The 26,500-nt window shown below is 42.9% G+C and overlaps 1 protein-coding gene across 29 annotated transcripts in view; it reads right to left on the bottom strand.

Moving 5' to 3' along the window:
• The window catches only part of RBFOX1 (RNA binding fox-1 homolog 1), a 2,204,510-nt gene that overhangs the window by 1,068,191 nt on the left and 1,109,819 nt on the right, over nucleotides 1–26,500 (bottom strand). For 2 of the 29 annotated variants that reach the window (XM_082362281.1, XM_082362271.1), the window contains exon 1: nucleotides 25,725–25,866. The exons of 23 other annotated variants lie outside the window; for them this stretch is intronic. In XM_082362281.1, the coding sequence (XP_082218407.1) occupies nucleotides 25,725–25,769 (45 nt within the window). In that variant the 5' untranslated portion in view covers nucleotides 25,770–25,866. Of the gene's footprint in view, nucleotides 1–25,724; nucleotides 25,872–26,500 lie in introns of those variants that run through there. 4 more of the 29 variants (XM_082362267.1, XM_082362259.1, XM_082362276.1 and 1 more) reach the window with 4 other exon arrangements.

Below are 26,500 nucleotides of genomic sequence, written 5' to 3'. Positions count from 1 at the left end.
CTTCCCGGACCAGGGCTCGAACCCGCATCCCCTGCATTGGCAGGTGGATTCTTAACCACTGCACCACCAGGGAAGTCCCCAAGATATTTTCAATATAAGAAAATTCTGACTTCAAGTCCAGACACTTCTAGAAAGAGAAAAGTCACCGGTGGAATTTGAATCATCCCCTCTGGACAACAGCTTATCCAAAAAAAATTGTAACTGTCATGATGTCCTATGGTGTATGTCACTAATGCATTCCACTAATGCAAATTACCAACACCTCTGCCTTTAATAAAGCAAAAGGTTTCTTTCTTCACCAGGGAGTCAGTAAATATTAAAATTCCCTCTTTGGTGCTCATTCTAGCCAGGACAGTTATCTCCGAGGACTTCTCACAATGGACTCAATTTGACAATAATTATTCTCAGCAATGCCAGTTAGTAGTTTCCACAGGCTCCTTGCCTCTGCAGGCACAAAAACTCATTTTGATTCCAAGAGGACCTGTTTTTAAATTCTCCCACGTCAGTTCAGTGCTTAGGAAGACAGAAGGAAAATTTCAAGTTTTTTTTTTTTTTTTCTGCATAAGATGTTCTCCATCTACCAAGAGGGATATATTTCAGCCACATGATAGACATTTAGAAAAGTTCAGGGTGAACTTTTAAAAACTTGCATACAGGAAGCCAAAGTGGAATCAGGTATACTGGCCTATCCCCCTTATCTTTTTGTGAAGCCCTTGATGGCCTGGTTCCGACAACTCCAAAGATCACACTCTTCTCTCCTTCCCTGTCTTTCTCTCTGTTGATCTTCCATGGGTTTTTCCATCAAACCATTGTAACACCAGCAGGAGTCCCGGACTTTGCCTCCACTCCCTGCTCTTGGTTGGGGAAGTCATTCTGATGCAGTCTACCTCAGTGATCCGAGCTGCCTTTAACCTAAACAGTACTTTAAAAAAGCCACCCCTCATCTTCATCTTGCAGCGTGTGACAGCACTTGACATGACAGTGGAGAGAAAAGCAGCACATGCCAGGGCTCAGATCACTCCCTGACTTCTATGCCCGAAATTGTTATCAGTCAGCCACCAGAGAGAGCATGTCTTGATTTTTGTTTCTTTTTCTGCACAAGTAAAGCTTTTCAAGGGTGCTGTGCTACTTAACAAATGACAGAAACCTTCAGCATCCCTGCCAGGTACTGGCAATGAATTGTTTTTCTTTTTTTTTTTTTTTTTTAATAGGCTGGGACAAAGAAGCAGAGATTTCTCTGTGCCCAGATTTGGAGTTTCTCCAACCTTTAAACTTTACTGCCCAACAGAGTATCCAACTGTGTTTGTGGGAGGGATTGAGACTATTAAAATTCATTTGGTACCAACTCTCCAGAGGAACACGCAAGCTTTCATCCTTACAGACTTCTGCATCATGTGAAACCCAATAGACTCCGATTTCTTAGGGAGTCAGTGAACCAATGAATGATAATAGCGTGTTGTCATCTGTGCATGCTGTTCCTCACCTGGTCCCCTCTGTGACCAAAAGCACGAGTTTCTTAGGAAAGGGGCTTAGCCAGGTCAGAGACTCTGCATGTTGTCTAGAACAAGAGCAGACTTGCATGAGGAAACCGGCTTCTACGGCATAGCATGTGACCTTCCATGAACAAAAGCAGTTCAAATCTCAAAAACACTTCAACTTGAGCTTCCTGAAAATCCGCTTTCAGATATGCCTGCAGAATCCAATCATGGTTCCGTTATGGTTGTTCAATGCCAGCCACATGAGACAAAGGGGCTAATATAAAAAAATCTTTATAATGAGAAAGAGAGAATACATGTGTTATGACCTTCTTTTTCTCTATGGACTCTTTTTTTATCTAATTTTTAAATTTTATTTATTTATTTATTTATTTAAGTTTTGGCTGTGTTGGGTCTCCATTGCTGTGCACGGGCTTTCTCTAGCTGCAGCGAGCGGGGGCTTCTCTTGGTTGCGGTGCGCGAGCTTCTCATTGCGGTGGCTTCTCTTGTTGTGGAGCATGGGCTCTAGGCGCATGGGCTTCAGTAGCTGTGGCTCGTGGGCTCTAGAGCGCAGGCTCAGTAGTTGTGGCGCACAGGCTTAGTTGCTCCGCGGCATGTGGGATCTTCCCGGACTAGGGCTCGAACCCCTCTCCCGCTGCATTGGCAGGTGGATTCTTAACCACTGCACTACCACGCAAGTCCCTCTCTATGGACTCTTGCCAAGAGCTCAGGAGATGGGGAGTCAGAAGCTTTCCGTAACTGTGAGCATCCCTAGGAAAGCTACAACCACGCAGCTGCTTCGAGCATAGGAACAAGCAGGTCCCCAACACTCATGGCCAACTGTCTGAGGCTGGCTATCCCCACGCCTGCCTTGGAGTAGTCTTCCATCATTCACGACATTTCTCCCTCATGATCAGAGTGATCGTCGTTCACTTCACATTTCCTCAAATCCGGCTTCTACTAAATTTTAAATCCATTGGCTAGCCCTGAAGAAAACCTTTACCAGACCATGTGATTTTACTGGAAGATTCTCTCTGTATAAACGTCTTGGAAACCTTCAAACACAAACAACATCTTTGTCACTTCTTTGGAATAAAATCAGTCCATTTTCAAGGTCAGTGGTAGACTTTAAAAATCTCATCCAAAAGGGCGGTGCCATTTTGAATGCCATTAAAGTAAAATCTTGTAAAATGGAAACTCTATACTCCTTTAGTAATGAGAAACGGGTCTGAGAACTGAGGCATATAAAATTAATAATATTAATGATAACAACAATAATAAGCATCTTTCTTATTATCTTCTTCCTCCTCCTCCTCCTCTTCCTCATTCCCCTTCTCCTTCTTCTCTTTCTTCTTCTACTCCTTCTTCTTCTTATTTTTCTTATTGTTATTATTATGATCAATAAATGTTTTCTTTAAATTGAATCGGCAGCCTAAACTATGGCAAAAATTCATTCTATGAATCTAGGGAAAGTGTGTTATGGTTTAAAGAATGAATGAAAGCAAAGGGTTATAATGACCTTGACATGTTTTAAGATGAATAAAAGAGAAGGGCTAGAACAGAGTGAAGAAGAAACAGACGGAAAAGAAATGAGGTCTGTGAGGTAGGCAGAGACCAGATGTTATGGGATCCTATGCACTGTAGTCAATTTTGTTTTGTTTTGTTTAGGATTGTTTTTGGTTGTTTTTTTCTAAGCATAATAGGACACCACTGGGGAATTTTAACTAGGAGATTAACTGAATTGATTTATGGGTTTTTTAAAAGATTTTTTTTCTTTTTGTGGTTAAAATATGTATATATTTAGTATATATATATAATATATATATATATATAAAAAACACCACCTCAACTACTTTTGAGTGTACAGTTCAGTTCCGTTAAGTATATTTACATGGCTGTCAAGCAGATCTCCAGAACCTGTTCATCTTGCAAAACTGAAATCCCATACCTAGTAAATAAAAACTTCCCTTTCTCTCTTTCCCCAGTCTCTGGTAACCACCACTCTACTTCCTGTTTTTATGAATTTGACTACTCTAGGTATCTCATATAAGTGGATCCCTGCAGCATTTGTCTTTTTGTGACTGACTTATTTCACTTAGTATAAGGTCCTCAAGGTTCATCTCTGTTGTAGCATGTGGCAGGATTTCCTTCCTTTTTAAGGCTCAATAATACCCCATTGTACGTGCAGACCACATTTTGTTTATCCATTCACCCACTGATGGACACCTGGGTTGCTTCCACCTCTTGGCTGTTGTGAATAGTGCTACTATGAACACAGGTGTGTAATGCATTTATGTTTTAAATAATTTTGGCTCTTATGTGGATAATGGATTGGAGGCGGGCAAACACAGATCCTGGAGAGTCCAGGAGGGAAGCTGTTGCAGCTGTAAAGGTGGCAACAAAGGTGGCTTGAACTAGGGTGTGGCACTGGAAACAGAGCATCGGACAGGCAGAGGGTGTACCTTGGAGGTAGGGGCTGAGTGAGGTGTGGGTGGTTGAACGGAGGGGCCGAAAGGAGGGAAAGACTCAAGCGTGATGCCTATGAAACAATGGGCCCAGTGCCTGGCATAGAGCAGTCCTTCAATAAAGATTAGCTGCTTTCATTTTTATTACCCTAACCCTAATTCTCAGTTATTATTCTTTAGACTGGCAAGTGGAACATGAGAGGCAAGGCTAGGCTGCCTTATAGGTCCATAGGTGTCACAAGATGAAAAACCACCCTCACTCGGCTGTGACCCACTTTTTTATGAAGCTGAAATCTCAGCCCATCCCCTCAGCCTCTTGCTCACAACTTCCGACAATGGGACCGTCTCCTTGTGTTCCTCTAACTATGCCGTGTTCACACAGGTACTGCCTTCCGCCACAGAGTTTCCCATAATGCAATACCTTCCCTGCAGCTCTTTAGGTCTGAAGGTCTGACTCCTTGCAGCTCCCTCTCCTCCTCCGCCAGCTGCTTTCACACCACTCCTTCCCCTCCATTCTCTGCCCTCTCCCACGTGGCCTTCCTGAAGTCCCAGAAGAGCTCTCTCAGCTCTCCCACCCCACACCCTCCTGCTGTCCAAAAGGACCAGCATCAGGGCCACCACCTTCCCAGGCCACCCTTGACTTAATTAACTCTTCATCACTCCGTCCATTGTCAGCTCCATGACTGCTCTCCAATAGAGCACATCTTGATCTATTCAAGTTTAAGTAGGGTCCCTCTGCTCTCTGCTTTCCTAGAGCCTGGTATCTCTTCTTTAGGACACTTATCTCAGATGGTAATTATAGTTTTTTTATTGTGGTTATTTGATTTTTTCCGCCATCTACCTTTCTCTCCTAACCTCACCCCACTGTACACTCCAAGGTTACGGATTCCCCGTCAGTTTTCACCCAACATTTAACACTGACAGCAACACTTAGTAGGGCCTTGATATATTTGAAATAAATGAATAACTGAGTTAGCAGGACTATTCATCTCCAGGAATTATTTTCCTGTTGGTTAAATAAAAGATCCTTTCAGAAAGCCGTGTTTCCTAATCATGGATTTGTGTATTTTTAGATTCTTTTTATAAACAGAGCTCAACTGAGTTATGCATGTCAGAGTGAGAATGAGTGTCTACAAGTTTTACGTTTCTGCTATTGATGGTGACATACTGAAAGTGACAACTACATAAAAGTGATTGACAATCAACAGCTTAAAGGAATACTTCAAATCCATCCACCAAGCAAGGAACCGCATAATTAGGGCAGAATCCCCAAGTCTGGAGAAGAGAAAGACAACTTGAGTGGACTTTGGTTTTTAAATAGAAGCGCCAACTTGACACACTCTCTTCTGCTTTTGTAGAATAGTTTGCGAGTTTGAAATTAAATGCACATACGTGGAGTGTTCAGAAAAGTAATGTGGCAGCGGGAGAACTCATCCTTAGAACCTCTCACGGTCGCCCATCTATCTACCAATCTGAGGTGTCGAGTAAAGCACAGTGCATCTGAAAAGTAGGCAGGCAGATCTCAGACTTAGTTCTACCTGCCTGTTACATTGAGCCCTCAGCACCTTTAATTGAGTGCCATTTAGTTTCTCATTAAAAAGTTATCACAGAGCATTTCTCACTCTACCACTACTCCCATAATCTGTGCATCTATCAGCCAATGGAAGCATAAACTGGTGCCGGCAGAATCAGAAAAACAAATATATTAGGTTCCCAAACGGTCTCTGAAATAAACTAGCTGATGTTTAAGGACAGAGGAATGTGAGGTCGAAGCTGGATGCACCAGCATCCTCGATCCAAAGCAAATAGATTCCCAACAGGAGGACCGTGAGGATGCTCCGAATCAGACACACTTGTCAGAACACCGTGGGTGCAGGCTCTAGCAGGCAGGTGTGCAGAACTCCCTGGAGATACGTGGGCCCTTATCTTGGGGATGCTCTGTGTCACTAGAGGCATATGACTACCCTCCCTCTGGGCTGACATTACACCAAAAGAAGAAAAAATATCTTTTAGCTCCATTCCTTAAACTTTGAAAGATAAGGAGGATGGTTCAGTATAAGCAAATAGAAGGCTGCACTTATGAAGGGAGAGACTACAGTCTTGGGCTCCACTATCAAGGGTAATTTTAGGAGGAAGATCTAGCTTAAGGAAAGTCCTTCTCATACGGTGTCATTCCCTTCAGTGTATGGTTTGCTTCCAAGAAGGATGAGGTGGGTTGCAAATAATGGCCACATACTTACCCCATCCCTGTTTGCAGACACCTTTTCAAGGTGAGCTTGCTGTTTCTTCCCTTACTATCTGTCACTTTATCCCTTGACTCTGGGGTTGGCTGTGTGACTTGCTTTTAGCAAATATAATGCAAGCAGATATTAGCAAATATAATGTAAGCAGAGGCTGGGCAGTGCTTGTGAGTTAGGGATTGCCTTCTCACTGCACTTGGAACTCTGACACCCATGCTAGCCTGCTCACTAAGACTGAGCTAGTTTGCTGAGGAGACCACATAGAGGAAAACTGCAGCACTGCAGAAAATCACCAGCCACATGAGTAAAGCCATTCTAAACAATCTAGCCCCAGAGCGCAAGTAAGCCCAGGCAAAGCCAGTCGGAAAAATATGCCCTGCTGAGCCTAGTCCATGTGGCTGCCACAGAGAAATATGAGGTGACAAATCATTTTTGTTTTAAGCCCTGAAACGTTGGAACTGTTTGTTACACAGCAAAAGCTAACTGTTACAAAGGCATATATGTTATGGATCCCTGGGCTTCTGTCATCTCTTTTATCAAATTCAGTCCAGAGAAATGGAAAAGAGATGAAGAAAGGCTGTTCACAAATAAAGATTTGGGGGCTGTGCTTGATATTCATTTTTAATAATTACTTTATTGGAAAAGTAATGCAAGCACATGGTAAAAAGTCAATTAGTGCAACATGGCATATTATGAATTGTTAGTCTCCTCCTACCCTGAAGCCCCAGCCCTCTCCTCCTGAATAATCACTATTATCAGTTCCTTGTCTGTCTTTGTAGAATATATCCAGACATCCATATGCATAAGTCTATACACACCAATATGATCATACTACATATGCTGCTCTGTACCATTCTTTTGTTCCACTCATCCACATCTAAGTCTATATTAATATCTAAGTTGAGTAAAATTTTACCATCTTTCCACAGTATCACATTTAGACCTATCTCATCCTTTCAGTGGCTGCATAAATATTATTGTGTACCGGTTGTAACATGGGATTGTTATAACATAGACATAACCCAAGGTAGTATTTGGATTCAATGTAGAACCAGCAGGAACAGAATAAAATACCAAGAAAGAAGAGTGTCTGGTCCATGTCTAACAGGGAAGCTGATATACAGGGTCCATCCAGGAGCACCTATCATCACAGAGAAGGTGAGCTCTATTCAGGGTCAGGTGTTAATGGCAAAAACATTCAAAGAGGTGAGATGGTTAAAAATGGAAATGACCACATACACAGGTTGCCAGCACAATTCATTCACTATCAATACACCTTCTCTCTCCCCTTCTCACCCTCTCTCATAATAGTTAATGTTTATTAAGCATCTCCTATGTGGTAGGTACTATGCTGCCTTCTTAGATACACAATCACATGCAGTCCTTAAAAGGGTCTTGTAGGGCTTCCCTGGTGGCAGAGTGGTTAAGAGTCCGCCTGCCAGTGCAGGGGATACGGGTTTGGGCCCTGGTCTGGGGGGATCCCACATGCCACGGAGTGGCCGGGCCCGTTCACCACAGCTGCTGAGCCTGTGCTCTGGAGCCCGTGAGCCACAACTGCTGAGCCCGTGTGCCACAGCTGCTGAGGCCCGCGCGCCTGGAGCCCGTGCTCCGCAGGAGAGACCGCCGCAGTGAGAGGCCCGCGCACCGCAATGAGGAGTGGCCCCCGCTCGCCGCAACTAGAGAAACCCCGCGCGGCAATGAAGACCCAATGCAGCCAAAAATAAATAAATTTATTTTTTAAAAAAAGCGTCTTGGGCTTCCCTGGTGGCGCAGTGGTTAAGAATCCGTCTGCCAATGCAGGAGACACGGGTTCGTGCCCTGGTCTGGGAAGATCCCACATGCCACGGAGCAACTGGGCCCGTGCGTCACAACTACTGAGCCTGCGCGTCTGGAGCCTGTGCTCCGCAACAAGAGAGGCCGCGATAGTGAGAGGCCCGCGCACCGCGATGAAGAGTGGCCCCCGCTTGCCACAACTGGAGAAAGCCCTCGCACAGAAACGAAGACCCAACACAGCCATAAATAAATAAAATTAAAAAATAAAAAATTTTAAAAAAAGGGTCTTGTAAGATGGGGTCTACTGCCATCCCATTTTACAGATGAGAATATTGAGACCTAGGGAGATTAACTTGCTCAAGGTCCTTAGTGGTGGAGTTAAGACCTGAGCTTCTAATTATGCCACTGCTTCAGGAGCCTCTTCTGAGGTTTCTCCTAGAACTTCACAGGGCTGAGGTTATACGCCTTGAAGGGTGCATGCTGGGCGGGACAGGGATTCTGATGTCAACTTTCTCTGGGGTCACAGTTGATTTGGATCCCTATAGGCGGATCTGCACAACGTCCCACAGGTTAGAAACAGCTAATGGAACCACATGATCTTTCCATCTCCTCCCACTGCCTGAGGCCAGTGCCTGAAGGACAAGTGAGGTCATGTTTAAGCTCTAATAGGTAATATTCTGTTCAGGAAGGAATAACCCAGCCCATTCCCAGGAAACTAGGGAACCAGGGTTTCATCCCTCTGGGGCCCCAAGCAGCCCCTCAAAGTCAAGGACCCACCTTCCCTCAGCTAGAATGCAAATAAGTCTATCTTGTTCACCACTATCTCTTCAGCACTTACCAGGATCTCCATCAAGTATTTAGTGAATCAATGAGTGAGTGAATCCAGAAGAGGAGGCAAGTCCTAAGAGGGCTGGGAGACCCAAGAAGAACTCGTAGCATCAATAAAGAGCCTCAAGGAAGAACTACTCGATTTAGCAGCTTAGAAAAGAATATGAAAAAGGGGTACTGCACCCAGCACAGTACCCAGTACATGTCTACGAAGTGAACATACGTCGTAGAATAAGATTCAGAGAGTTTGATAAACTGAGCTCTTGAAGTTGAAGAACTATCAACTGGCAAGATGCAAAGAGACATGAGAATGGCCTGTAAACTTGGCCAAGCTGGAGGGCACAGGGTCAGACTAAAAAACAGAGAGTAAGAGCCATGTGGTCACGACTGGGATTGCATCCCACCCTGCTGGGGCAGCTCTAGGAGGAAGGGGCTCTACCAGGAGGGTCAGGAAGAAAAGACAGGGACTTGGTGGGAGCAGCTCCACCAACCTCAAACTGAAGGAGGGATGGAGGAGGCCCCTGGGTGAACAGAACCATCCGCCAAGGGCTGAGATAAAACAGCATGATCTTACTGGACAAAGGTGACTTTAAAACATGGTGATTAATCAGCTGCACAGATATCAAAATGGATTTCATAATCTTTACGGGGGAGGAGAATGGTATCTTCATATGTGGTCAAGTGAGCAAATGCTAATGTCAGTCTTTAAATCTTCCGGACCCTGTTATATTCCTGTGTCCAATGCCTCCTCCCGCCTCTGCAGTTACATTCCCTGCGCTGCCATTGCCTCTTACCTTGCTTCTTTTCCATGGTTAGTCCCCTTGAGGGAAAGAACTCTATTGATTTCAAAGTGCATGGAACACACATGGTACGTACTTAATTCTGTTTCTGATGAGGCTGACCTGGGCAGACATTCTGACCCATTGCTAAGTAGTAGGTATTAGATATGCAATTTGGACTCACTATGGGTGCTATAGGATGACTTGACACTATCATATAAACATTCATTGAATACCGTCTAATGAAAGGAGCTCTGAGTGTGTGTGTGTGTGTCTGTGTGTGTCTGTGTGTGTGTGTGTGTATGCAGCAGAGTAGAATGTATGCATTGATCGATGGCATGCTGAAATCAGAGGGTCATCTTCTTACAGGCAGTTTCTTTAAGTTCCTAGTATTTTGCCAATTAGGAAAAGGATGTAAGACCCTGGCTTTATAGTCTCAGCATGATGATCAGGTATTTAAGAAGAGTTGGCATGACTCAACAAGTTCTAGGAAATGTGCCAGAACTCAGACTTTCATGAAAGGCTCTCTCCTCTTCTTTTAACCAAGGGGAATGACATCATCCACAGTTCACACAAGAAGAAATGAAGCACTATGCTAACTCGGTGGCGGGGCTTTTCTGCAAGAGACGTCCTGAGAAAAGCTGGAACCCCTCCTAGCGGCAGCAGGCGAACATCCAGGAAGCCCTTCTCCAGCCAGAGCTCGTCCAAGGTACTCACCCTCACCATGTCTTTTTACCAGTCGCCTTTGTAATCGAAGCGGGTGACAACTTCATTCAGTTCTTAGTAACAAGAGGAGGGATCGATTCCCTGAGAATGCCCTAATGACTGGCGACTGGGGCACAAACCATAAATGGAGACTTTCTGATTCCAAGTGAAATTATAGTTTGCCCTGCGAGATTGCACAATAAATCAGGGGGAAAACCAGCCAACATAAGACTCTGGGGTCACTGAAGTGATGTTGACACATTACAATAATGAGAACTTGAAATACCTCATGCCCTATTGATTTTTAAGCTGAATCATTCCCACTGCAGGAGATTACAAGACTCTGTCTTGGAATCATGGCTCATGCGGGAGATGCTGATGAAAAATACACCCAATCCAATCAGAATGAAAAGCTTTACTTGTACTTATTATAAATCTAATACCATTGTTCCTAGGCTGTGTGATAGGCACTTAACCTACAATGGGAAATATTTTTTTCTTTCAATTAAAATTTTTCATACCTTTTTTTTCTTTTTTTTTTACACACGGCTCTTTGCTATGACTATACAGGAAAAAATACCCAAAGAAAACAGGCACAATGGCTCGATTAGTACATAAAGGGCAATTTCTTTATGCTTTTCTTAATTCCAGGGTAGCTTTCAAGTTCCCTGCATCACCATATCATTTTGAAGAATGGAAAATCATGTCCTAACAACCAACTTATTTCCTAGTCAATAGGAAAAGATGTATTCCGCCAGCATTTAGCATCTACAGTAAACAAAGAACGCCTTGCTGATCTTTCCTTTTTCCCTGGAAAGTGCTCCGCAGAGCTGAATAAACATAGTTATGGGAGGCCAACTGATGACATAAGTTAATTACTAACCTGTCACACGATAAGAGAATGGTAATAATTTATTTTCACCATTGCATTAACCATAAGTTGCTTTTTTTGCCAATGGAGCGTGCTGGAGGAGAAGGCTCTAGAACACTGCTGCTTGCCATATACCCTATACAAGAGTGCGACAATATTTTAGTTGTGAGACCAGATGCCACTGCTTTTCCTAGGCGTAGTATTCTGGCCATAACTCAGAAAATACCCACATTTCTCGGCTTTAGGAGAGAGGGAACTAGCAAGTAGGAATAACACACTTCCCTCAATAGGGCTCTGAAAACATTATCCAATTATTATAGATATAATTTTGACTTGGGTTTACCAGGATGTAATACACAATAAATATCCTGGCACAATCCAATATGGTCATACTTTCTTTGAAAACATTTATCAAGGTCTTAATATGGGCCAGGCATTGTGTTAGGGATTAATTACATATTGTTCACCTGTTCTGTCTCCATGATGTTTATAACCTATCACTATAATTGAATTGAGATGAACACCTGAAAGCAAAACCTATGGGTCTAAAAGTGTTTCTTATAGAAGAAACCCTCACATCCTACTGACGGAATTGACCTAAATAAATCAATGGTATTTAGAAGCTAACCGGTCTTTCTTGTCTCAGATACCTTGATTGTTTTTCTTAATTTGATCTGATGGTGTCTCGCTCTTTTTGAAAATATATATTCCTGGACTTCCCTGGTGGTCCAGTGGTTAAGACTCCGCACTTCCAATGCAAGGGGCACGGGTTTGATTCCTGCATGGGGAATTAAGATCTCACTTGCCATGTGGTGCAGCCAAAAAAAAAAAAAAAAGAAAATATATATGCCTGCTTATAAACTCCCCCGAATTCTACTATTTCATGATCAACCTTGGAGTAGCTAGCCAGAAACTGTCATTTTTTGACATGGCTACAGTCGGGACCTAGGTTCTTACTTATGTCCATAATCCGTTTATTAATATGGTTGAAAGCAGGTGAGTGATTTAAGACACTTTTTCACATGTGTTGGTAGAAAATAGCTCAAAATTGATATAAAGGAGGGGGTCTGGGGGGTTACTATAGATGATTTTGTTCTGTTATAGCACTCTTGGGGGTTGTTTTTCTCCCTTCACACCAAGTTCTTTCTGCAAGCTTCCCTCTGTGGTTCACTGACAACTTTACTCACAGAGTCACAAAGCAGCTGAGAACTGAAGCTTGTAGAGGTCACACTTCAAGAGTCTGCTGCATTTTGATTTGCATGTCCCAGCCAACATCACCATTGGAAGAACTGGTCTGGAAGGCATTGAACAAGCTTCTCTTCTCTTACCAACGTCAGTGATACAACATAATAGTTTAAGCATCCTGTTTATGGACTTAGCCTGCCTGTGGTCAGATCCAGGGTCCATCCCATGTGAGCTGTGCAATCCTGGGTAAATTACCTTCTTGAAAACAGCTCCCTCGTCTGTAAAATGAGGAGAACAAGGGCCCCTGCCAGGGAAGATGCTTAGGAGGCTTAAATAAGCCAACCAATGCACAGCGCCTCCCACGGTGCTTGTCAGATTCACGATACTCAGTGCGTTGTAGCCCTGATGTTTTCCGCCAAGAGCGCCAGGGCCTTAGCTTGGAGGCATTTGCTTTGATTTTCTGAGCTCAGTTCAGCAAGGGGCAACGGGGTGTAGCAACAGTTTTAGAGAACTGTGCCTACACTGATATGTTCAAGTGGGCAGCCAGAATTGATTCCCATCTGATTGTTTCTGTATTAGCAACACCACACCATGGCTGTTAAAGGTTAGGCCCTGAGAAACAGTTCTAACTCTTTAGAAACACAATTCCAGCAACAACACACATGCTTAGCACACAGCAGGCTCCCAATGTGCTGGTGCAGAAGAGTAACAAAAAGTCACATGAAGCACGTGAAAAACAAAGATGAAATGAAGTTCCGAAAATTAGATGATACCACTATTTCCCTTCAAAGAGGTCTCTGCCGCCACGTACGTTGACAATCTAGTCTAACTTTACAGGACAGAAATAAAAGAGCATGTGTCATCTATAACTGCCTTTTTATAAATACCAGTGCCGGAGGTCATGGCTTCCCAATTCCCCTGGCCATTTTCTACAAGACACCCCAGAGTAGCACGTATCTTTCTTGTTAACATTTCATGGAATCTTTCCATAAACATACGCTTGTTCTTGCCTTCAACATTTTGTCCTGTCACTGCAACAGATGGCTTTACACTGGAGCATATGAAAATATTAAATACTTTATAAGCCTGGTAGAAATATGAAATGCCTTTGGAGGATGGATAGCTCCATGATTAATGTAAAGCAGCCATGCAAGATTCTGTTAGAAACAAGTACCTTTAAGTTGTGTTGTTGAGTAGATATGGGGCCATCGATTCCACATCTTCACTGAAGGTAGGCAAATGACCAGGGGCTCAGTTTTCTGTAAGACAGATCTGGGCCACGCGGAAAGGCAGAACATACTGCAGCTGAGAGCTGTGAAATATTGCAGTGTGTAACCAAGGGAGGATTGTGAAATCTACTTCTTAGAAATCTAAAAGCCAGAAGAAACCTCCATCTGTCTGAGATGGTCAAATAAAGTAAGCTTAAATCAGAGCAATGAGTTGAGGGGCAGTAAAGTCAGCTAGGCGACTGTCCTAGGTACACAAATCCATGCACTGTTTCCTTTCAGAGCCAGCTTGATAAATGCTGACCCGACCCAATGAGTGTTGCCATCTCAGCTGACCCAGAAGGTATGACCCACAGATCTGCGAACGAGGTTCAGATCATCGATAGTGGTTAAAATGAGGGATTCTCAAGCCAGACTGCCTACCTCTAAGTGATCGTAGCAACTTGGCAAGGGACTTCAGCGCTTTGTGTGTGATTCTCCTTCTGAAGGTGGGGGTAACAGTAGTATGTGCATCCTAAGGATTCTATGAGGACAAGTGAGTTAGCACACACAGCAGGCGTAGAATGCAGCCTGGCATATGGTAGATGCTGCATAAATGCTGTCTAGTCTCTAGATTTAGTACTCTGTTTATGTAGAAATAAACACCAAGATGTGGGTAAGATTTTACATTTTTCCTTTGATTGGTGTGTGCGTGACAGGCATTCGCTTCCAATAGGGGTAACATATTAATGTTACCCATAATGCGTACAAATCAAAAATCGCCAAAGCCTTCTGCTTGGCATTTATCCCAGAGAAGCGAAACTCACGCTCAAACAAAAACCTGTCCACCAGTGTTCACAGCAGCTGTTATTTGTGATAGCCACACACAGCCCAGGTGTCCTTCAACAGGTGAGTGGTTCAACAGATGGCGGCACATAGCACGTACTGTGGGATATTACTGAGCAGTGAAAAGGAACAAATGATGGATGGACTCAGTCATTCAGATAAAACTCCAGGGAATAATGATACTGGAATTAGCCAATCTCAAAAGGTTAAATACTGTGTGATTTCACTTATATAACGTGTTTGAAATGACAGGATTTTACAAGTAGAGGACAGAGGTTAGGGATGGGGGCAGGTGGTGGTGAGAGGAGGTGAACATGGTTATAAAAGAGATGATTCGTATGGACGTGCTCAGTATCTTATCTATGGTGGTGAATCCCTGACCCTACACACGGAATAAATTCGGGTAGAACGAAACACACACGTACAAATGAGTACAAGTCAATCTGGGGAAATCTGAGTAGGATTAGTGGGTTGCAGCCACATGAGTATCTCGGATATGATGTGATAGATGGTTTTGCAAAATATTCCTGTTGGAGGGAAGACAGGGTAAAGAGCACAAGGGGCCTCTCTGTATTATATCTCATGACTGCATGTGAATCTGCAAAACTACCTGGACAAAAGTGTCCATTGAAAACAAAGCCAAAACCTAAACGAAAGTGAAGATTCAAAGTTTTCAATACTTTGAGGTGACAGCCACCCTCGTCCCTGGATTTTCCAGCCTTATGGATACACTGCTCATTGGGTCCCCCTGACTCTCTGTAGACTCACTGTGAAACTACTTAATAAAGACACAGATTCTTTTTCTATTTAATGATGCATACATTGCACTGATTAGTTCTAGGTTTGTGTATTTAGTTGGTACTTTTCAAGGCACAGAGGTCTGCCGAGTAGAGTGCACGGGTTTCTGAACCAATCTGAACAGCGCCTGCCTTTCTCTGAAGTGTTTTATTATTCTGAGTTGGACCCGCTGCATCTCCCAAGGTATGAAGTTCAGTTCAAGATAAAAATATTTTATCTGCCCTTACAGCAAATTGAAAGGCTATAGAAAGGGTTTTGTTATTGCAGTGTTTTCATAAATATATAGTAAACATCTTTCACAGTGGGAAATTCAGAACAAAATACAATTTTCATGCACAGCCATTCATGTGGCTGGCACAGGAAGATGAAATGACCCAGAGATGAATAAAAAAATAATAGTATACAACTCTGAGCAGCCCACAGTCCCTGACAGACACGCACAACCGGGAGGATACATGAATCTGTAGTACCGCTGATGAATGACAAGCGTCTGCGGCACTGGGGGAATCTGGTTTTCCTCTGTGGCCAAACCATTAGGCTTAACACTTAGCTTTATCACTTTCCGAAACTGTCAACAGCCAACCATCCCGTTTCAGAGCACAAAACGACCCCAAACCGTAGCCAGGACATAATTTTAAATCGAGCAGTTTGGGGGTTTATCTCCCTTTAAGTCTCTCTTAAGCACATTTTCAAAGCAATTTGGATTGCTTGTGTCTAAGAATATCTAGGTTGATATCTAAGCTGATCGACATCAGCTTGGGAGTGAGGGGCTGATCAGAGCTTGTTTGCAAAATGGAAGCTCTTTTTTTCTAACTAAAGTATTTTTTATTACCAAAGTAGTGTATGTTTGTTGAAGATAAAAAGGAATAAAGGTATAATCTTTTTTAACAGCTTCATTGAGGTGTAATTGATATACAAAAACCCCTGCAAGTCTCACGTGAACAATCTGATGAGTTTGGATATATGCATCCACCCGTGATACCATCAACACAACCTAAGTAATAAACACATCCATCACTCCAAAGGTTTCCTTGCATCTGGTGTGTGTGTGTGTGTGTGTGTGTGTGTGTCTGTGTGTATGTGTGTATGTGTGTGTGTGTGTGTGTGTGTCTGTGTGTATGTGTGTGTGTGTGTGGTGTGTGTGTGTCTGTGTGTCTGTGTGTCTGTGTGTCTCTGTGTGTGTGTGGTGTGTGTGTGTCTGTGTCTGTGTGTATGTGTGTGTGTGTGGTGTGTGTGTGTGTGTGTGGTGTGTGTGTGTCTGTGTCTGTGTGTATGTGTGTGTGGTGTGTGTGTGTCTGTGTGTATGTGTGTGTGTGTGCGCTATAAGAACACTTAACATGAGCTCTATCTACCCTCTTAACAAATTTTTCAGGGTACAATACCACGTTGCTAACTACAGGCACGATGAAGCACAGCAGGTCTCTAGAACCGATTTTCTTGCATAACCTTAAAAGAAACACCTTCATTTCTCCCCTGCTCCCTTCCCAGTCAAGTTCCATCGTCACCACAAAGGTCACCCCCCTTCTCAGCCCCTTAGTTATCTGTTACAATTTCTCCATGTATAGAAAACGTTTGCCAGTGTAGGTGTGTTTTCTAACAAGGTTTTCCTAACACATGTCTGAAGCTTGGACTCTTTGCTTGCAGCCCCGCAGACACGCTTTCAGGTCCATGAAGATCCACTTCACTCCCGGAATGCTTCCTGGCATGCCAATCCTCCACTGTTAGGCATTTCGTTTGCTCCAGTTTTTCTTCCCACTATGCTGCAGTCAACCATCTTTGGAAACTTGAGCAACATAAACCCTAGAGGTGGAAATGCTGGGCCAATGGATATGCACTTTGTTTTTAAATAAAAATTTCCAAATTGTCGTCCACAGAAGAATGTACCATTCCACACTCTCTCCAACAGTGTGCAACTGTTTTCCAACATGATATATGAAACATCGATATATACAGATGAAACTTTTCACATATATATACAAATACACACCCAAATATATACATGTATATGTATATATGAACGTATTTTCATATACTTGTTGGTATTTATCCTTCTGAAAACTATATACACGCTCTTTGCCAATTTTCCTTCTGGGTCATTAGGTGGTCATTCTATGAATCCATCCGTCCACTCATCCACCCATCCATCCATCCATCTACATATACCATCAAGATTATAAGAAGGTTAGTCCTAATTAAAGGATCGCAGGGACTCCCCAGGGTTAACCAAATCTGATCTATGTCAGATTCATTTTTCACTACTGTAAGAACAAAGATTCCTATGGCTTTGAGTCAAAAAGAGGGCAGAAATAGTCTTTGAAGTCATAAAATTTCAAACTGACTACTAATCCAACTCACTAGCAGTTGGTAACCCTAGAAAAATCACATGAAGTCTCAGTCTCCCCTTATGAAAAATGAGTTTCATAAGAGCACCTGTCTCATAAAGTTGCTGGGAGTACTCAGTTCAATAATGTATATCCAGAAGTTAACATAATGTATGGCTCACAAAACACTCAATAGACAGGATCAGTACTCATGATAATGATGTATAATTCTCTATGTTGAGCAGTTTGCTAGTACATTACAACAAAACCTGGTTTCTTTTCTATTAGCAGCAGAAGTTGAAGCCTGAACCACTTATAACATTGATGACCCTCTATATTTCTACCTCTCTGGGAAAACTTTGTAATAGGGACTCAGCAGAAACCCATCTTCCCCTTGCTGGATGCACTCTTAATGGCACACAAAGTTTACCACCAGTTGTCTTTATTTTAAAAAGCAGATTCACATTAAATGTGGAAATATGTTAGAAACCAATTCCACTGGATATGGAATGAAAATGGCTCTTTTAAATCCAGTTTCCTATTGTTTTCTTCTTTTAGTCAATTAACCAAGATATATGTATTTTAGCACTATAGACTAATAGACCACACTTAAGGAACCTTATTGGGTAGTCTTAGCTACATGAGTTTATCCTCGTTTATTTACCACTGAACAACAAATTCTGGTTTAATTTTAAACCATTTCCTGAATCAACTCTTGGATGGAATAGGTATTGCACAAAAGCCAATTCGATGAACTACATTAAAAACAGAAATGTGACGATAATGGATGAAACGTGAGTCTTTTGACAGTTATGAAATGGGATTCACTCCTCACTGTCTACGTGTAAATGTGAGTTCACTGGGCCCGAAATATACAGGAAGGACTGTAATGGTTTCCACCTCCAGCTCAGTTCCTGGAATGTTCCGGGGCTGGGGGAGGGTGGCCCAAGAGCCCCTTTCCATGGCTTTGGCATTGCTGGATGGCCAGACCAAAGCTGTTCAAGAGCCGTGACCCTTCCTCCCTCATATCCATAAATCTGTGCCTTGCCTCATGTAAACTGCAGTCCATTCTTGCGGCTCAGCATCTTCGAGCTTTTTGTGGAGCAATGCATAGTGAGCTATGTACCAACACCCGAGTCATGGGAAGTTTGGGTGAGAAGCCTGAGGAGGCAGCTGGCATAGAACTGACTTCTCCCAGATCAGTGGTTCCCGTTGCCACCACCTCCTCTTCCTCCAGTATTTGCATTCAAGATGCAAGATGCTTCCTTTTAAAGTATACACCCATATATGCCCTTGACAAGAAACTTCTTAATACATAAATTCTTCCATCCATGTATTCATTCATTCAACTTAAATTGATTGAGGTTCTCTACTCCCATCTTGGCTTTCTGAACCATTGGTGTAGGTACGTTTAATTGTAGAACTGCAGGACTGTTTCTTCTAATGCAGAATAAAGTGTGTCAAATTGGCACTGCTATTTAAACATCTACCCATAATTGTTTTTCTCTTCATGGGTTTTAACTACATGGTGGAAATTCAACAGAGCAAGAGATGGACTTGGTCATTCCCACGGTCTAAATGAGGAAAGGCAGATTGGCTTCAGCAAGATCAAGTTGGAAATCAATGTGCCCACATCCACCATATCCCACTTGGTATGGACTATACTGGACTCCACAGAAATTTTTTTAAAATATCTATTTATTTATTTATTTGGCTATGCCGGGTCTTAGTTGTGGCACGTGGGATCTTCGTTGCCATGTGTGGGATCTTCTTTGAGGCATGTGGGATCTTTCGTTGCGGCATGCGGGATCTAGTTCCCTGACCAGGGATCGATCCTGAGCCCCGTGCGTTGGGAGCGCAGAGTCTTAACCACTGGCCCACAAGGGAAGTCCCCCTAGAAAAATTTTAAAGTGCCAGGAAACCAAAAAGTGAAGTTTCTTGAAGAGATCATTCATCCTCTAAGTATGTCCTTCTGAATACTATTGTTTTCAGTAGTATTAATAAATAATAAATAAAGAGAACTCACAAGTCCTACTGACCCTGGAAAAGTGCACGTTCAGAAGTATTTAAATAGTGAAAAATAAAGCTGTGTGCATTATCGTTCACTCTCATTCAAAAATGGTTGTTAGTTTTCTTAACCGGAAATGAAACTAAAAATGTCTTTTGTTTCAAAACTCAAATGAAGACGCTGCTGAAACAACTGTGCTTCTGCACATTTAGAAACTCAAATTAGTAAAGAGCATGGCAAAGTGGTTAGCAGCAGAGACTGGCGTGTAAAATCCCAGCTCTGCCACTTAGAAGCTGTCTGACCTTGGGCAAATTACTCAACTTCTCTGGGCCCTGGTTCTCTCTCTCCTCTGTAAAAAGTAGATAATAACAATATCAACCATGTGGGCTTCTCTTAAGAATTAAATGAATTAATATTTTAAAGCATTTATAATAGAACTCGGCACATGTAAAACACTAAGTGTTTATTAGATAAATAGGCAAATAAATCTATGTGCCAAACCTTTAAAGATAAGGAGAAAATAACAGTGCTTGAATACCGAGGGGAAGCAGGAAGGTTCTTAGAATTACTGTTGCATGACTCATTTAGTGATGTTGCATTTCTCTTCTCTTGACATCAGTACCATAGAAAGCAATCTCATTTTAGAGCAGTTGTCGGAGGTAACACTGAGTACATCAGGGAAAAGAAGGTAATTCAATCACAATGACCCATGTCGTATTTATAAGGAAAGATGCTCAGAGTAGGCAGCTATAAAATTTTAAAGTCAAATTGTAAGAAAATACAGACCTTCTGATTTTGCAACACGATCCTATTCACAGTATCCAATCGGAGATTTTAGAAGTTTAATAACTGAAATTCACTTATCCACTTTCTTGAAAAATCGGGCCATGTGTGTATCAGTCATAGCATCACTGATATTGCCTAGGGCAGGATTTCTCAGCCTCAGCACTACTGGCATTATGGGCCAGGTAATTCTTTGTTGTTTTCGGGGAGGGGGCTCTCCTGTGCATCCTAGGCTGTTTAGCTGCATCCCTGGTCTCTACACAAAAGATGTCAGTGGCAGCCCTCACCTAAATGTGACAACCAAAAATCTCTCCAATATGTGGCCAAATGTTGTCCTTGGAGGGGATGGGAGTGAAAAAGAATTGCTCCTGGTTGAGAATCACTGGCCTAGGGCATCAGTTGAGTATCCAGTTCGTATATCTTCCTAAATTCAGATTAGTACATTTCAGTGGTATCTTGTTATATTGAAGCCAGAAAAATCTGGATTCAAATTGCATATTCTAATTATAAAAAGTCTTGAAGGTTGCTTCCCCATCTCTAAATTAGGCATGGCAATACCTACCTTGCAGAGTGGTGGTAAGGACCACAGAAAATATGTTAGAACTCCCAGTCCAACACCTGGCATACAGAGGCAGTGAGGGCCCAGGTGGAGGTGAGCATTTCTGTACTGTTATCCCCGTTACTGCTGATGTGCTATCATATCATCCTCATCAGTCTAATAAGAATGGAAAGTCTCTATTTATACATGCAAATAAAAATATAATAGACACAACAGGTACTTTCATCCCTTTAGCAAACAAGCAACTGGATTTCCTCACAAGCAGATATTTCAATTAAACAACAGAGAAATATATCGTGTAGCAAATACAGATGAAGAATTATCATGAAGAGGAAAAAGAAAGGCTGGTGGAGGCCTTCCCACCATATGGTCCTTAACGGGTCCTCTTTCCAAAGCCAACACCGGGCACAGAGGGCACCTCGGCCCACTTGGTTGTTGCCGTTTTTCTGTGTTGAGTTCAAAGTGTGAGGGAAACAGAGCTCCTGATTTTCTGCGCTCTTTGTGAGATCAAGGTGTATCCAACCAGTCTAGAAAATTTAACCAACTAGCCAACTTTGCAATTCCCAAGACTGCAGGGAATTCAAGGCGGCTAATTGTGACCACTAATCCCTCTGTAAGTAAAATCGCCCGTTTTAAAGAACAGCGAACTTTGGCTAATTAGATAAACATGAATCCAGAATTCCAGACTTCACTTCTATAAAACTAGAGAAAAAGTAATAAATGCGCCCACCATTGCATAAGAAAAGAAAAATCTCACTGCCATCCTTAGAAGGTGGAGGCACTATTTCTGCTACAATTATATCACTTTTCGAAAAGTCTTCCCTGGCCTGCCTGACATTTGAATTAGCTGAAGGATTGTTCACCACCGATTAATGTTAGGGAACGAACAACTGTTCTCGCTCCTCCTTTAAACCCAACTGAAATTTCACGAGAAGTTGCAAATACAAAATTGTATTAAGAACATCCTACTGATCCTATTTACATTTGCTACATCAAAGTACTCAGACATCATAAGCAAATGTGAAATGGGGACCTTCCGATACCCCATAGGTTATGCAAACACCTAACCAGAAAGAACACTTTGAAATTTTTATGGAGCAGGAAAAATTGGAAGTGTATTAATCTAGGCAGTGAAATTGGGCTTTTTGTCATTTTTAATTGCTTGAATTCATAACCTAGTTTTGCTGAATCAAAAACGAGTTGCTATAGCTGACACAAGCTGTTTCAGCGTTTTGGGCACATGTGCACACATGCGCGCACACACAGACACACACACACACACACACAGGGCGCACAACTTTTCATATAAACTTTGTATCTATTAATAAAAAAAACACTCTTGAAAACTGTTTGGGAAATTATCGTGACTGAATAATTAACTATAAAGATTTCCAAGTAGAGCACCGTGTGTTAAAAGCTGACTTTTAAAGACTGCTTTCTTTCTTTTAGTGCCATGCGAACGGGATGGGGGTGTGGGAGCAACAGGGATAGCAAATCGTCAGGACTGAGATTTTGTTATATATGATTTAATTCAAATAAATTAAAATCAATAATTAAAAAATTCTTCATGCCTTTATCTGCCCCTGTTTACTATTGCTCATGATATATGTAAACACTCAACTCTGCGTGAAAATGAAGGAAAACGGACAGAAGGACAAAGACGTCCACCCACAAATATGTACAAAGATCAAATATGTTATCACATCCTGAAGGTTTCAGATCTACAACCAAATAAAGTCTACGGTGCAAAAATCTTTAAGGGTCCATGTTTTACTTCCCTATTTATTTTTATGTTTGTCGGAAAAATCAACACAGGTTGGGGATTAAAGTCTCATAAAAAGACTTTCATTTTAATCCCATTAGAATTACTCTCAAAGAACTTATGGTGATAACTTGAAGACTAACACATGTGACATTTAAAAAATATAGCTAAAAATGAAACATAAATAAAGGTTTAATTAATAATAATAAGGTTTTATTATTATTTCATAAATGCCCTTCCTCTTTCGGACCATGCTCCATTCCTCTGGTCCTGTAACTTTGCTCAAAATGTAATATAAAAATTATAAGTTTAGCCAGAAAACAAGACCAAAACTGTCTTTCACTGGACATTGTAGTAGTTATTCGGCTCCAGACTGACTCACCCAACCAGGTTCTCTGTAATTAAACAGAGGAATACATACTGTGATTCTCATGGAATGTTCTCAGAATACGCCCATATAGTCTCAACATCTCACAACTATAATTTAGAGGAAGGCAATCATCACCAAAAGCCCTTTGCCTGAAATCTACTTCAGCTTTTGTGTCATACTTATGGGAGAGAGAAACAAAAATGGAAAAAAGAAATACACTATTTTTGTGATACTTTAAAAAGCTGGCCCATAAGTCAAGGCTGATGGCTATTTCTACTAAGTTTAAGTAAATACAGACTTAAAATGAATCCGGGTTCTAAACTAAAGTCAGGTAATGGAGAAAATAGAAGTTTGAGGGGCAAGTTTACAAGAGACCAATGTAAAAATATGGTTAGCCCAATAAAGTCAAAGTGCACGGTTGTAAAAATCTATCACTTGGTGATGACAGAGAAAAGATTCAGCTCTGTTCATGTAAAGTAAAGGCGTTCTCCAAGGGTCTATTTGCTTGGTTAAAATGAAACGACAAGAAAAGTTTGAATATTCACTTTTTAAATAAGATTAGTGTATAATGGATTGCCTGATATTAATTCTTGTATATGAGCAGAGAATACAAAAAAAGAAAAAGAAAAATCAGATGCTGATTATCCTTCAGGGTGCAAAACATTTGTTAAGATAAAAATGTAGTAGGAGAAAATACCTGAAAAATTTTCTGTGTTCCAGGTATGAAACTAAGAAAAGGCAGATGGAAAGAAATACAGGTGGATGGGGAGAGAAAGGGGGTTGGAGAGAGAGAAAGAAAGGTGGAAGAAAGGGAGGGGGGAGGGGGGAGGGAGGAAGGGAGGGAGGAAGGGAGGGAGGGAGGGAGGGAGGGAGGGAGGGAGGGAGGAAGGGAGGAAGGAAAAAGAAGGGTGATTAAGAAAGGGCCAGAGGAAACCTTTCCCCATAGGTTATACTTCCTCCAACTCTTCAGAGAAGCAATTTTCTCTTCATAATAATCTGCAAGTATTCTAATACAGAGGAAGCATCAGCGTGTGTGGAGAGTGTGAGTGGGCAGATAGGAGTTGAAAAATCCTGCTTCTTATAAGAAAATCGTGACTGCTGCCCGCATTGCCTGTGAACGGCAGTGGTAAACAGCTGTCACCGACCGACTTTAGTTTACTTACTTGAAGAACAACCCTCTGCAAACTTAATCACAGCAAACCACAAAGGCAAGTTACTCCGTATCACAAACACAGCTACATTCACGCCCTTTTGGATTTCTGAAGATACATTTGGATCAAAAATAGGAACCACAGTTGAGAAAGATTTTACAGTCTTAAACCAGACATTTACTACCCAGCTACCCCCCCAAAAGGATTACACAATCATTTTTGACTTCTTCCATTACAAACCACATTCATTTCCATGTGACCAAAATTAAAGCCATATAAACAATGAGTAAATTATGAAATATCTAAAGATACTCGGAAAGTGACTCTTTTTTTTCTTTTAACTTGGAAAGTGACTCTTTTAAGAGGTAATTTAATGAATATTTCACTAAGATGATTTTGCCAACAAAACTTTTGGATTCAGAATTCCCTCTGGGCCCCTCTTAAGCGGAGGAGGGCCTCATCTCTTGCGTCAACAGAAATAAGTAACACCACCAGTTTCATCGTAATCTGAAAATAATGGCTAGAGGGATTGGCTGAGACTGAGGCTTCTAGGTGATCCTCCTAGGCTGATAAATGTCGTATTCAACATTTTGCACGTTTTTTAAATGCTTGACAGTTAATTCCATCACTTTGGAAGGCAAGGTACATTTCCCCCGTTTGATCTCTCAAGAAGGATGACTCTTGTTTCATTCAATAAAATGGTCCAGAGCCTATTTCTTAAGTCAAAGCCTTTCTGGTATTGTCAATTTACTCTCTCTTCCCTGGGAATCAGGAAAAGCAGAGGAGATAAGAGTACCCCAGCGCAACTAGCACAGTAGACACGTCTGCACAAACATGAAATACATCTCCCCACACACGCACACACATGCCCCCTCGGATCGTGAGCGTGCCAACTTTCCCAATGCACGGCCCATCTGGCCAGTCATTTCAGAAACCTCGCGTTTGAAGAACCGCGCAGCTCTTGCAAAACCCCTGCTAGCCTATTGGGACTTGTACACCGTTTCTTATAAACGCTTATTCATCTCTGGAAGTAAAGTTAAACGGAGCCAATGAGCATGGGCAATGAAGTTCCCCACTAACTTCTACTCGGTCCAGAAAATCCATTCATCTCTGGGCTCCCCGGTCGCTCCCAACGACCCTCGCCCTCTCCAGGCGATCGGCGCCCCTGGGTGCGCCCCGGGCGCGCCAGAGCCCAGCCTCCCGGGTCCCCGGGGCTGGCCTTACGTACCGTGTCTCATTCACGCGTGGCAAAGGCATCCGCAGCCTTCCATCGCGGCTTCGGTGCGCCCGGCTTCCATCCGCCGCCAAGTCCCTATTCTAAACAGCAGCCCCGGAGGCGCACACGCCGCCACCCTCTCTCTGCGTGAACGTTGGACAGCGGCTGACGGCGGCTCCTCTGCCACAGGCAGCCCCAAATGTCAATTTGCACACTCCTCCCCCCTTTCGCCCGCCCCTGGTCCCCGTCCCTCTTCCACCCCCTCCCGCGGAGTCAGTGGGCTTCAGGAAGCCTCTGCAGACGCTGCCTCCTCCCCATCCGGCTCTCGCTCTCGGTCTCCCCTTCCCTCCCTGACAGTGTTTAGAGCGTCTTCTCTCGCCTTACCTGAAGGGCATCTCCCACGACTGCAATTAGCTGCCAAGATTTCATTGTCGGCTGCAAAGTGCCTCCTGTTTCCTCCCCGGGAGAACACGGGAGAAGTCCGAGGCAACAGCAAACGGCAGCCACGTGCTAGCAATGTAAATGACTCCAGTCATCTGTCGGGCGCGCAGTGCCTGCGCTCGCCCCACTGCCGCCAGCAGGTGCAGAACGCGCTGGGAGAGAGAGCGAGCGAGCAGCCCGAGCGCGGAGGCAATCAACGCGGGGACGCACACAAAGGGAGGCCACCGAGGTGTCGAGGACGCTGCTGCGCCCGAGCCCAGCTGCCCGCGCGGCCTTGGCCTCCGCGCCAAAAACACTGGCCAAATTGGACGCCTAATGTTTTTTGCAAAGTCTTGCAGCCCCGGGAAGGCGGTGGGTGCCGCCGAGGCTGCGTGGGTCCCGCCTCCGCGCCTCCCAAAGCGCTTTGCTAAGCACCGAGCTGGCGGCGGTACCTCACTTCTCTCCCCCTCTCTCTCTCCTGCACGTGTCCCTTCCCTTGTTCTTTCAAGCATTAAATATGTACCACATGACAGAATAGGGCACCTTGCACGGTCCTCCGCGTCCACACTTGACAACCAATTTTAACTCAGGAGCAGTGAAATGTCTAAAGGCAGGATATAAGCACTTCCAATTACTTACACTACTCCTGCATTATTCAGAACGTCCACGGGACAGTATTTATGACTTCCAATATGCTACTTCACATATAAATACTAGTAAAAGATGGAAGACCCCCACGA

Source organism: Balaenoptera borealis, assembly GCF_965194805.1.
Source record: "Balaenoptera borealis genome assembly, chromosome: 16".
NCBI lineage: Eukaryota > Metazoa > Chordata > Mammalia > Artiodactyla > Balaenopteridae > Balaenoptera > Balaenoptera borealis.
Note: the sequence above shows the minus strand (reverse complement) of the source record. Positions and strands in the feature narration are given on the sequence as shown.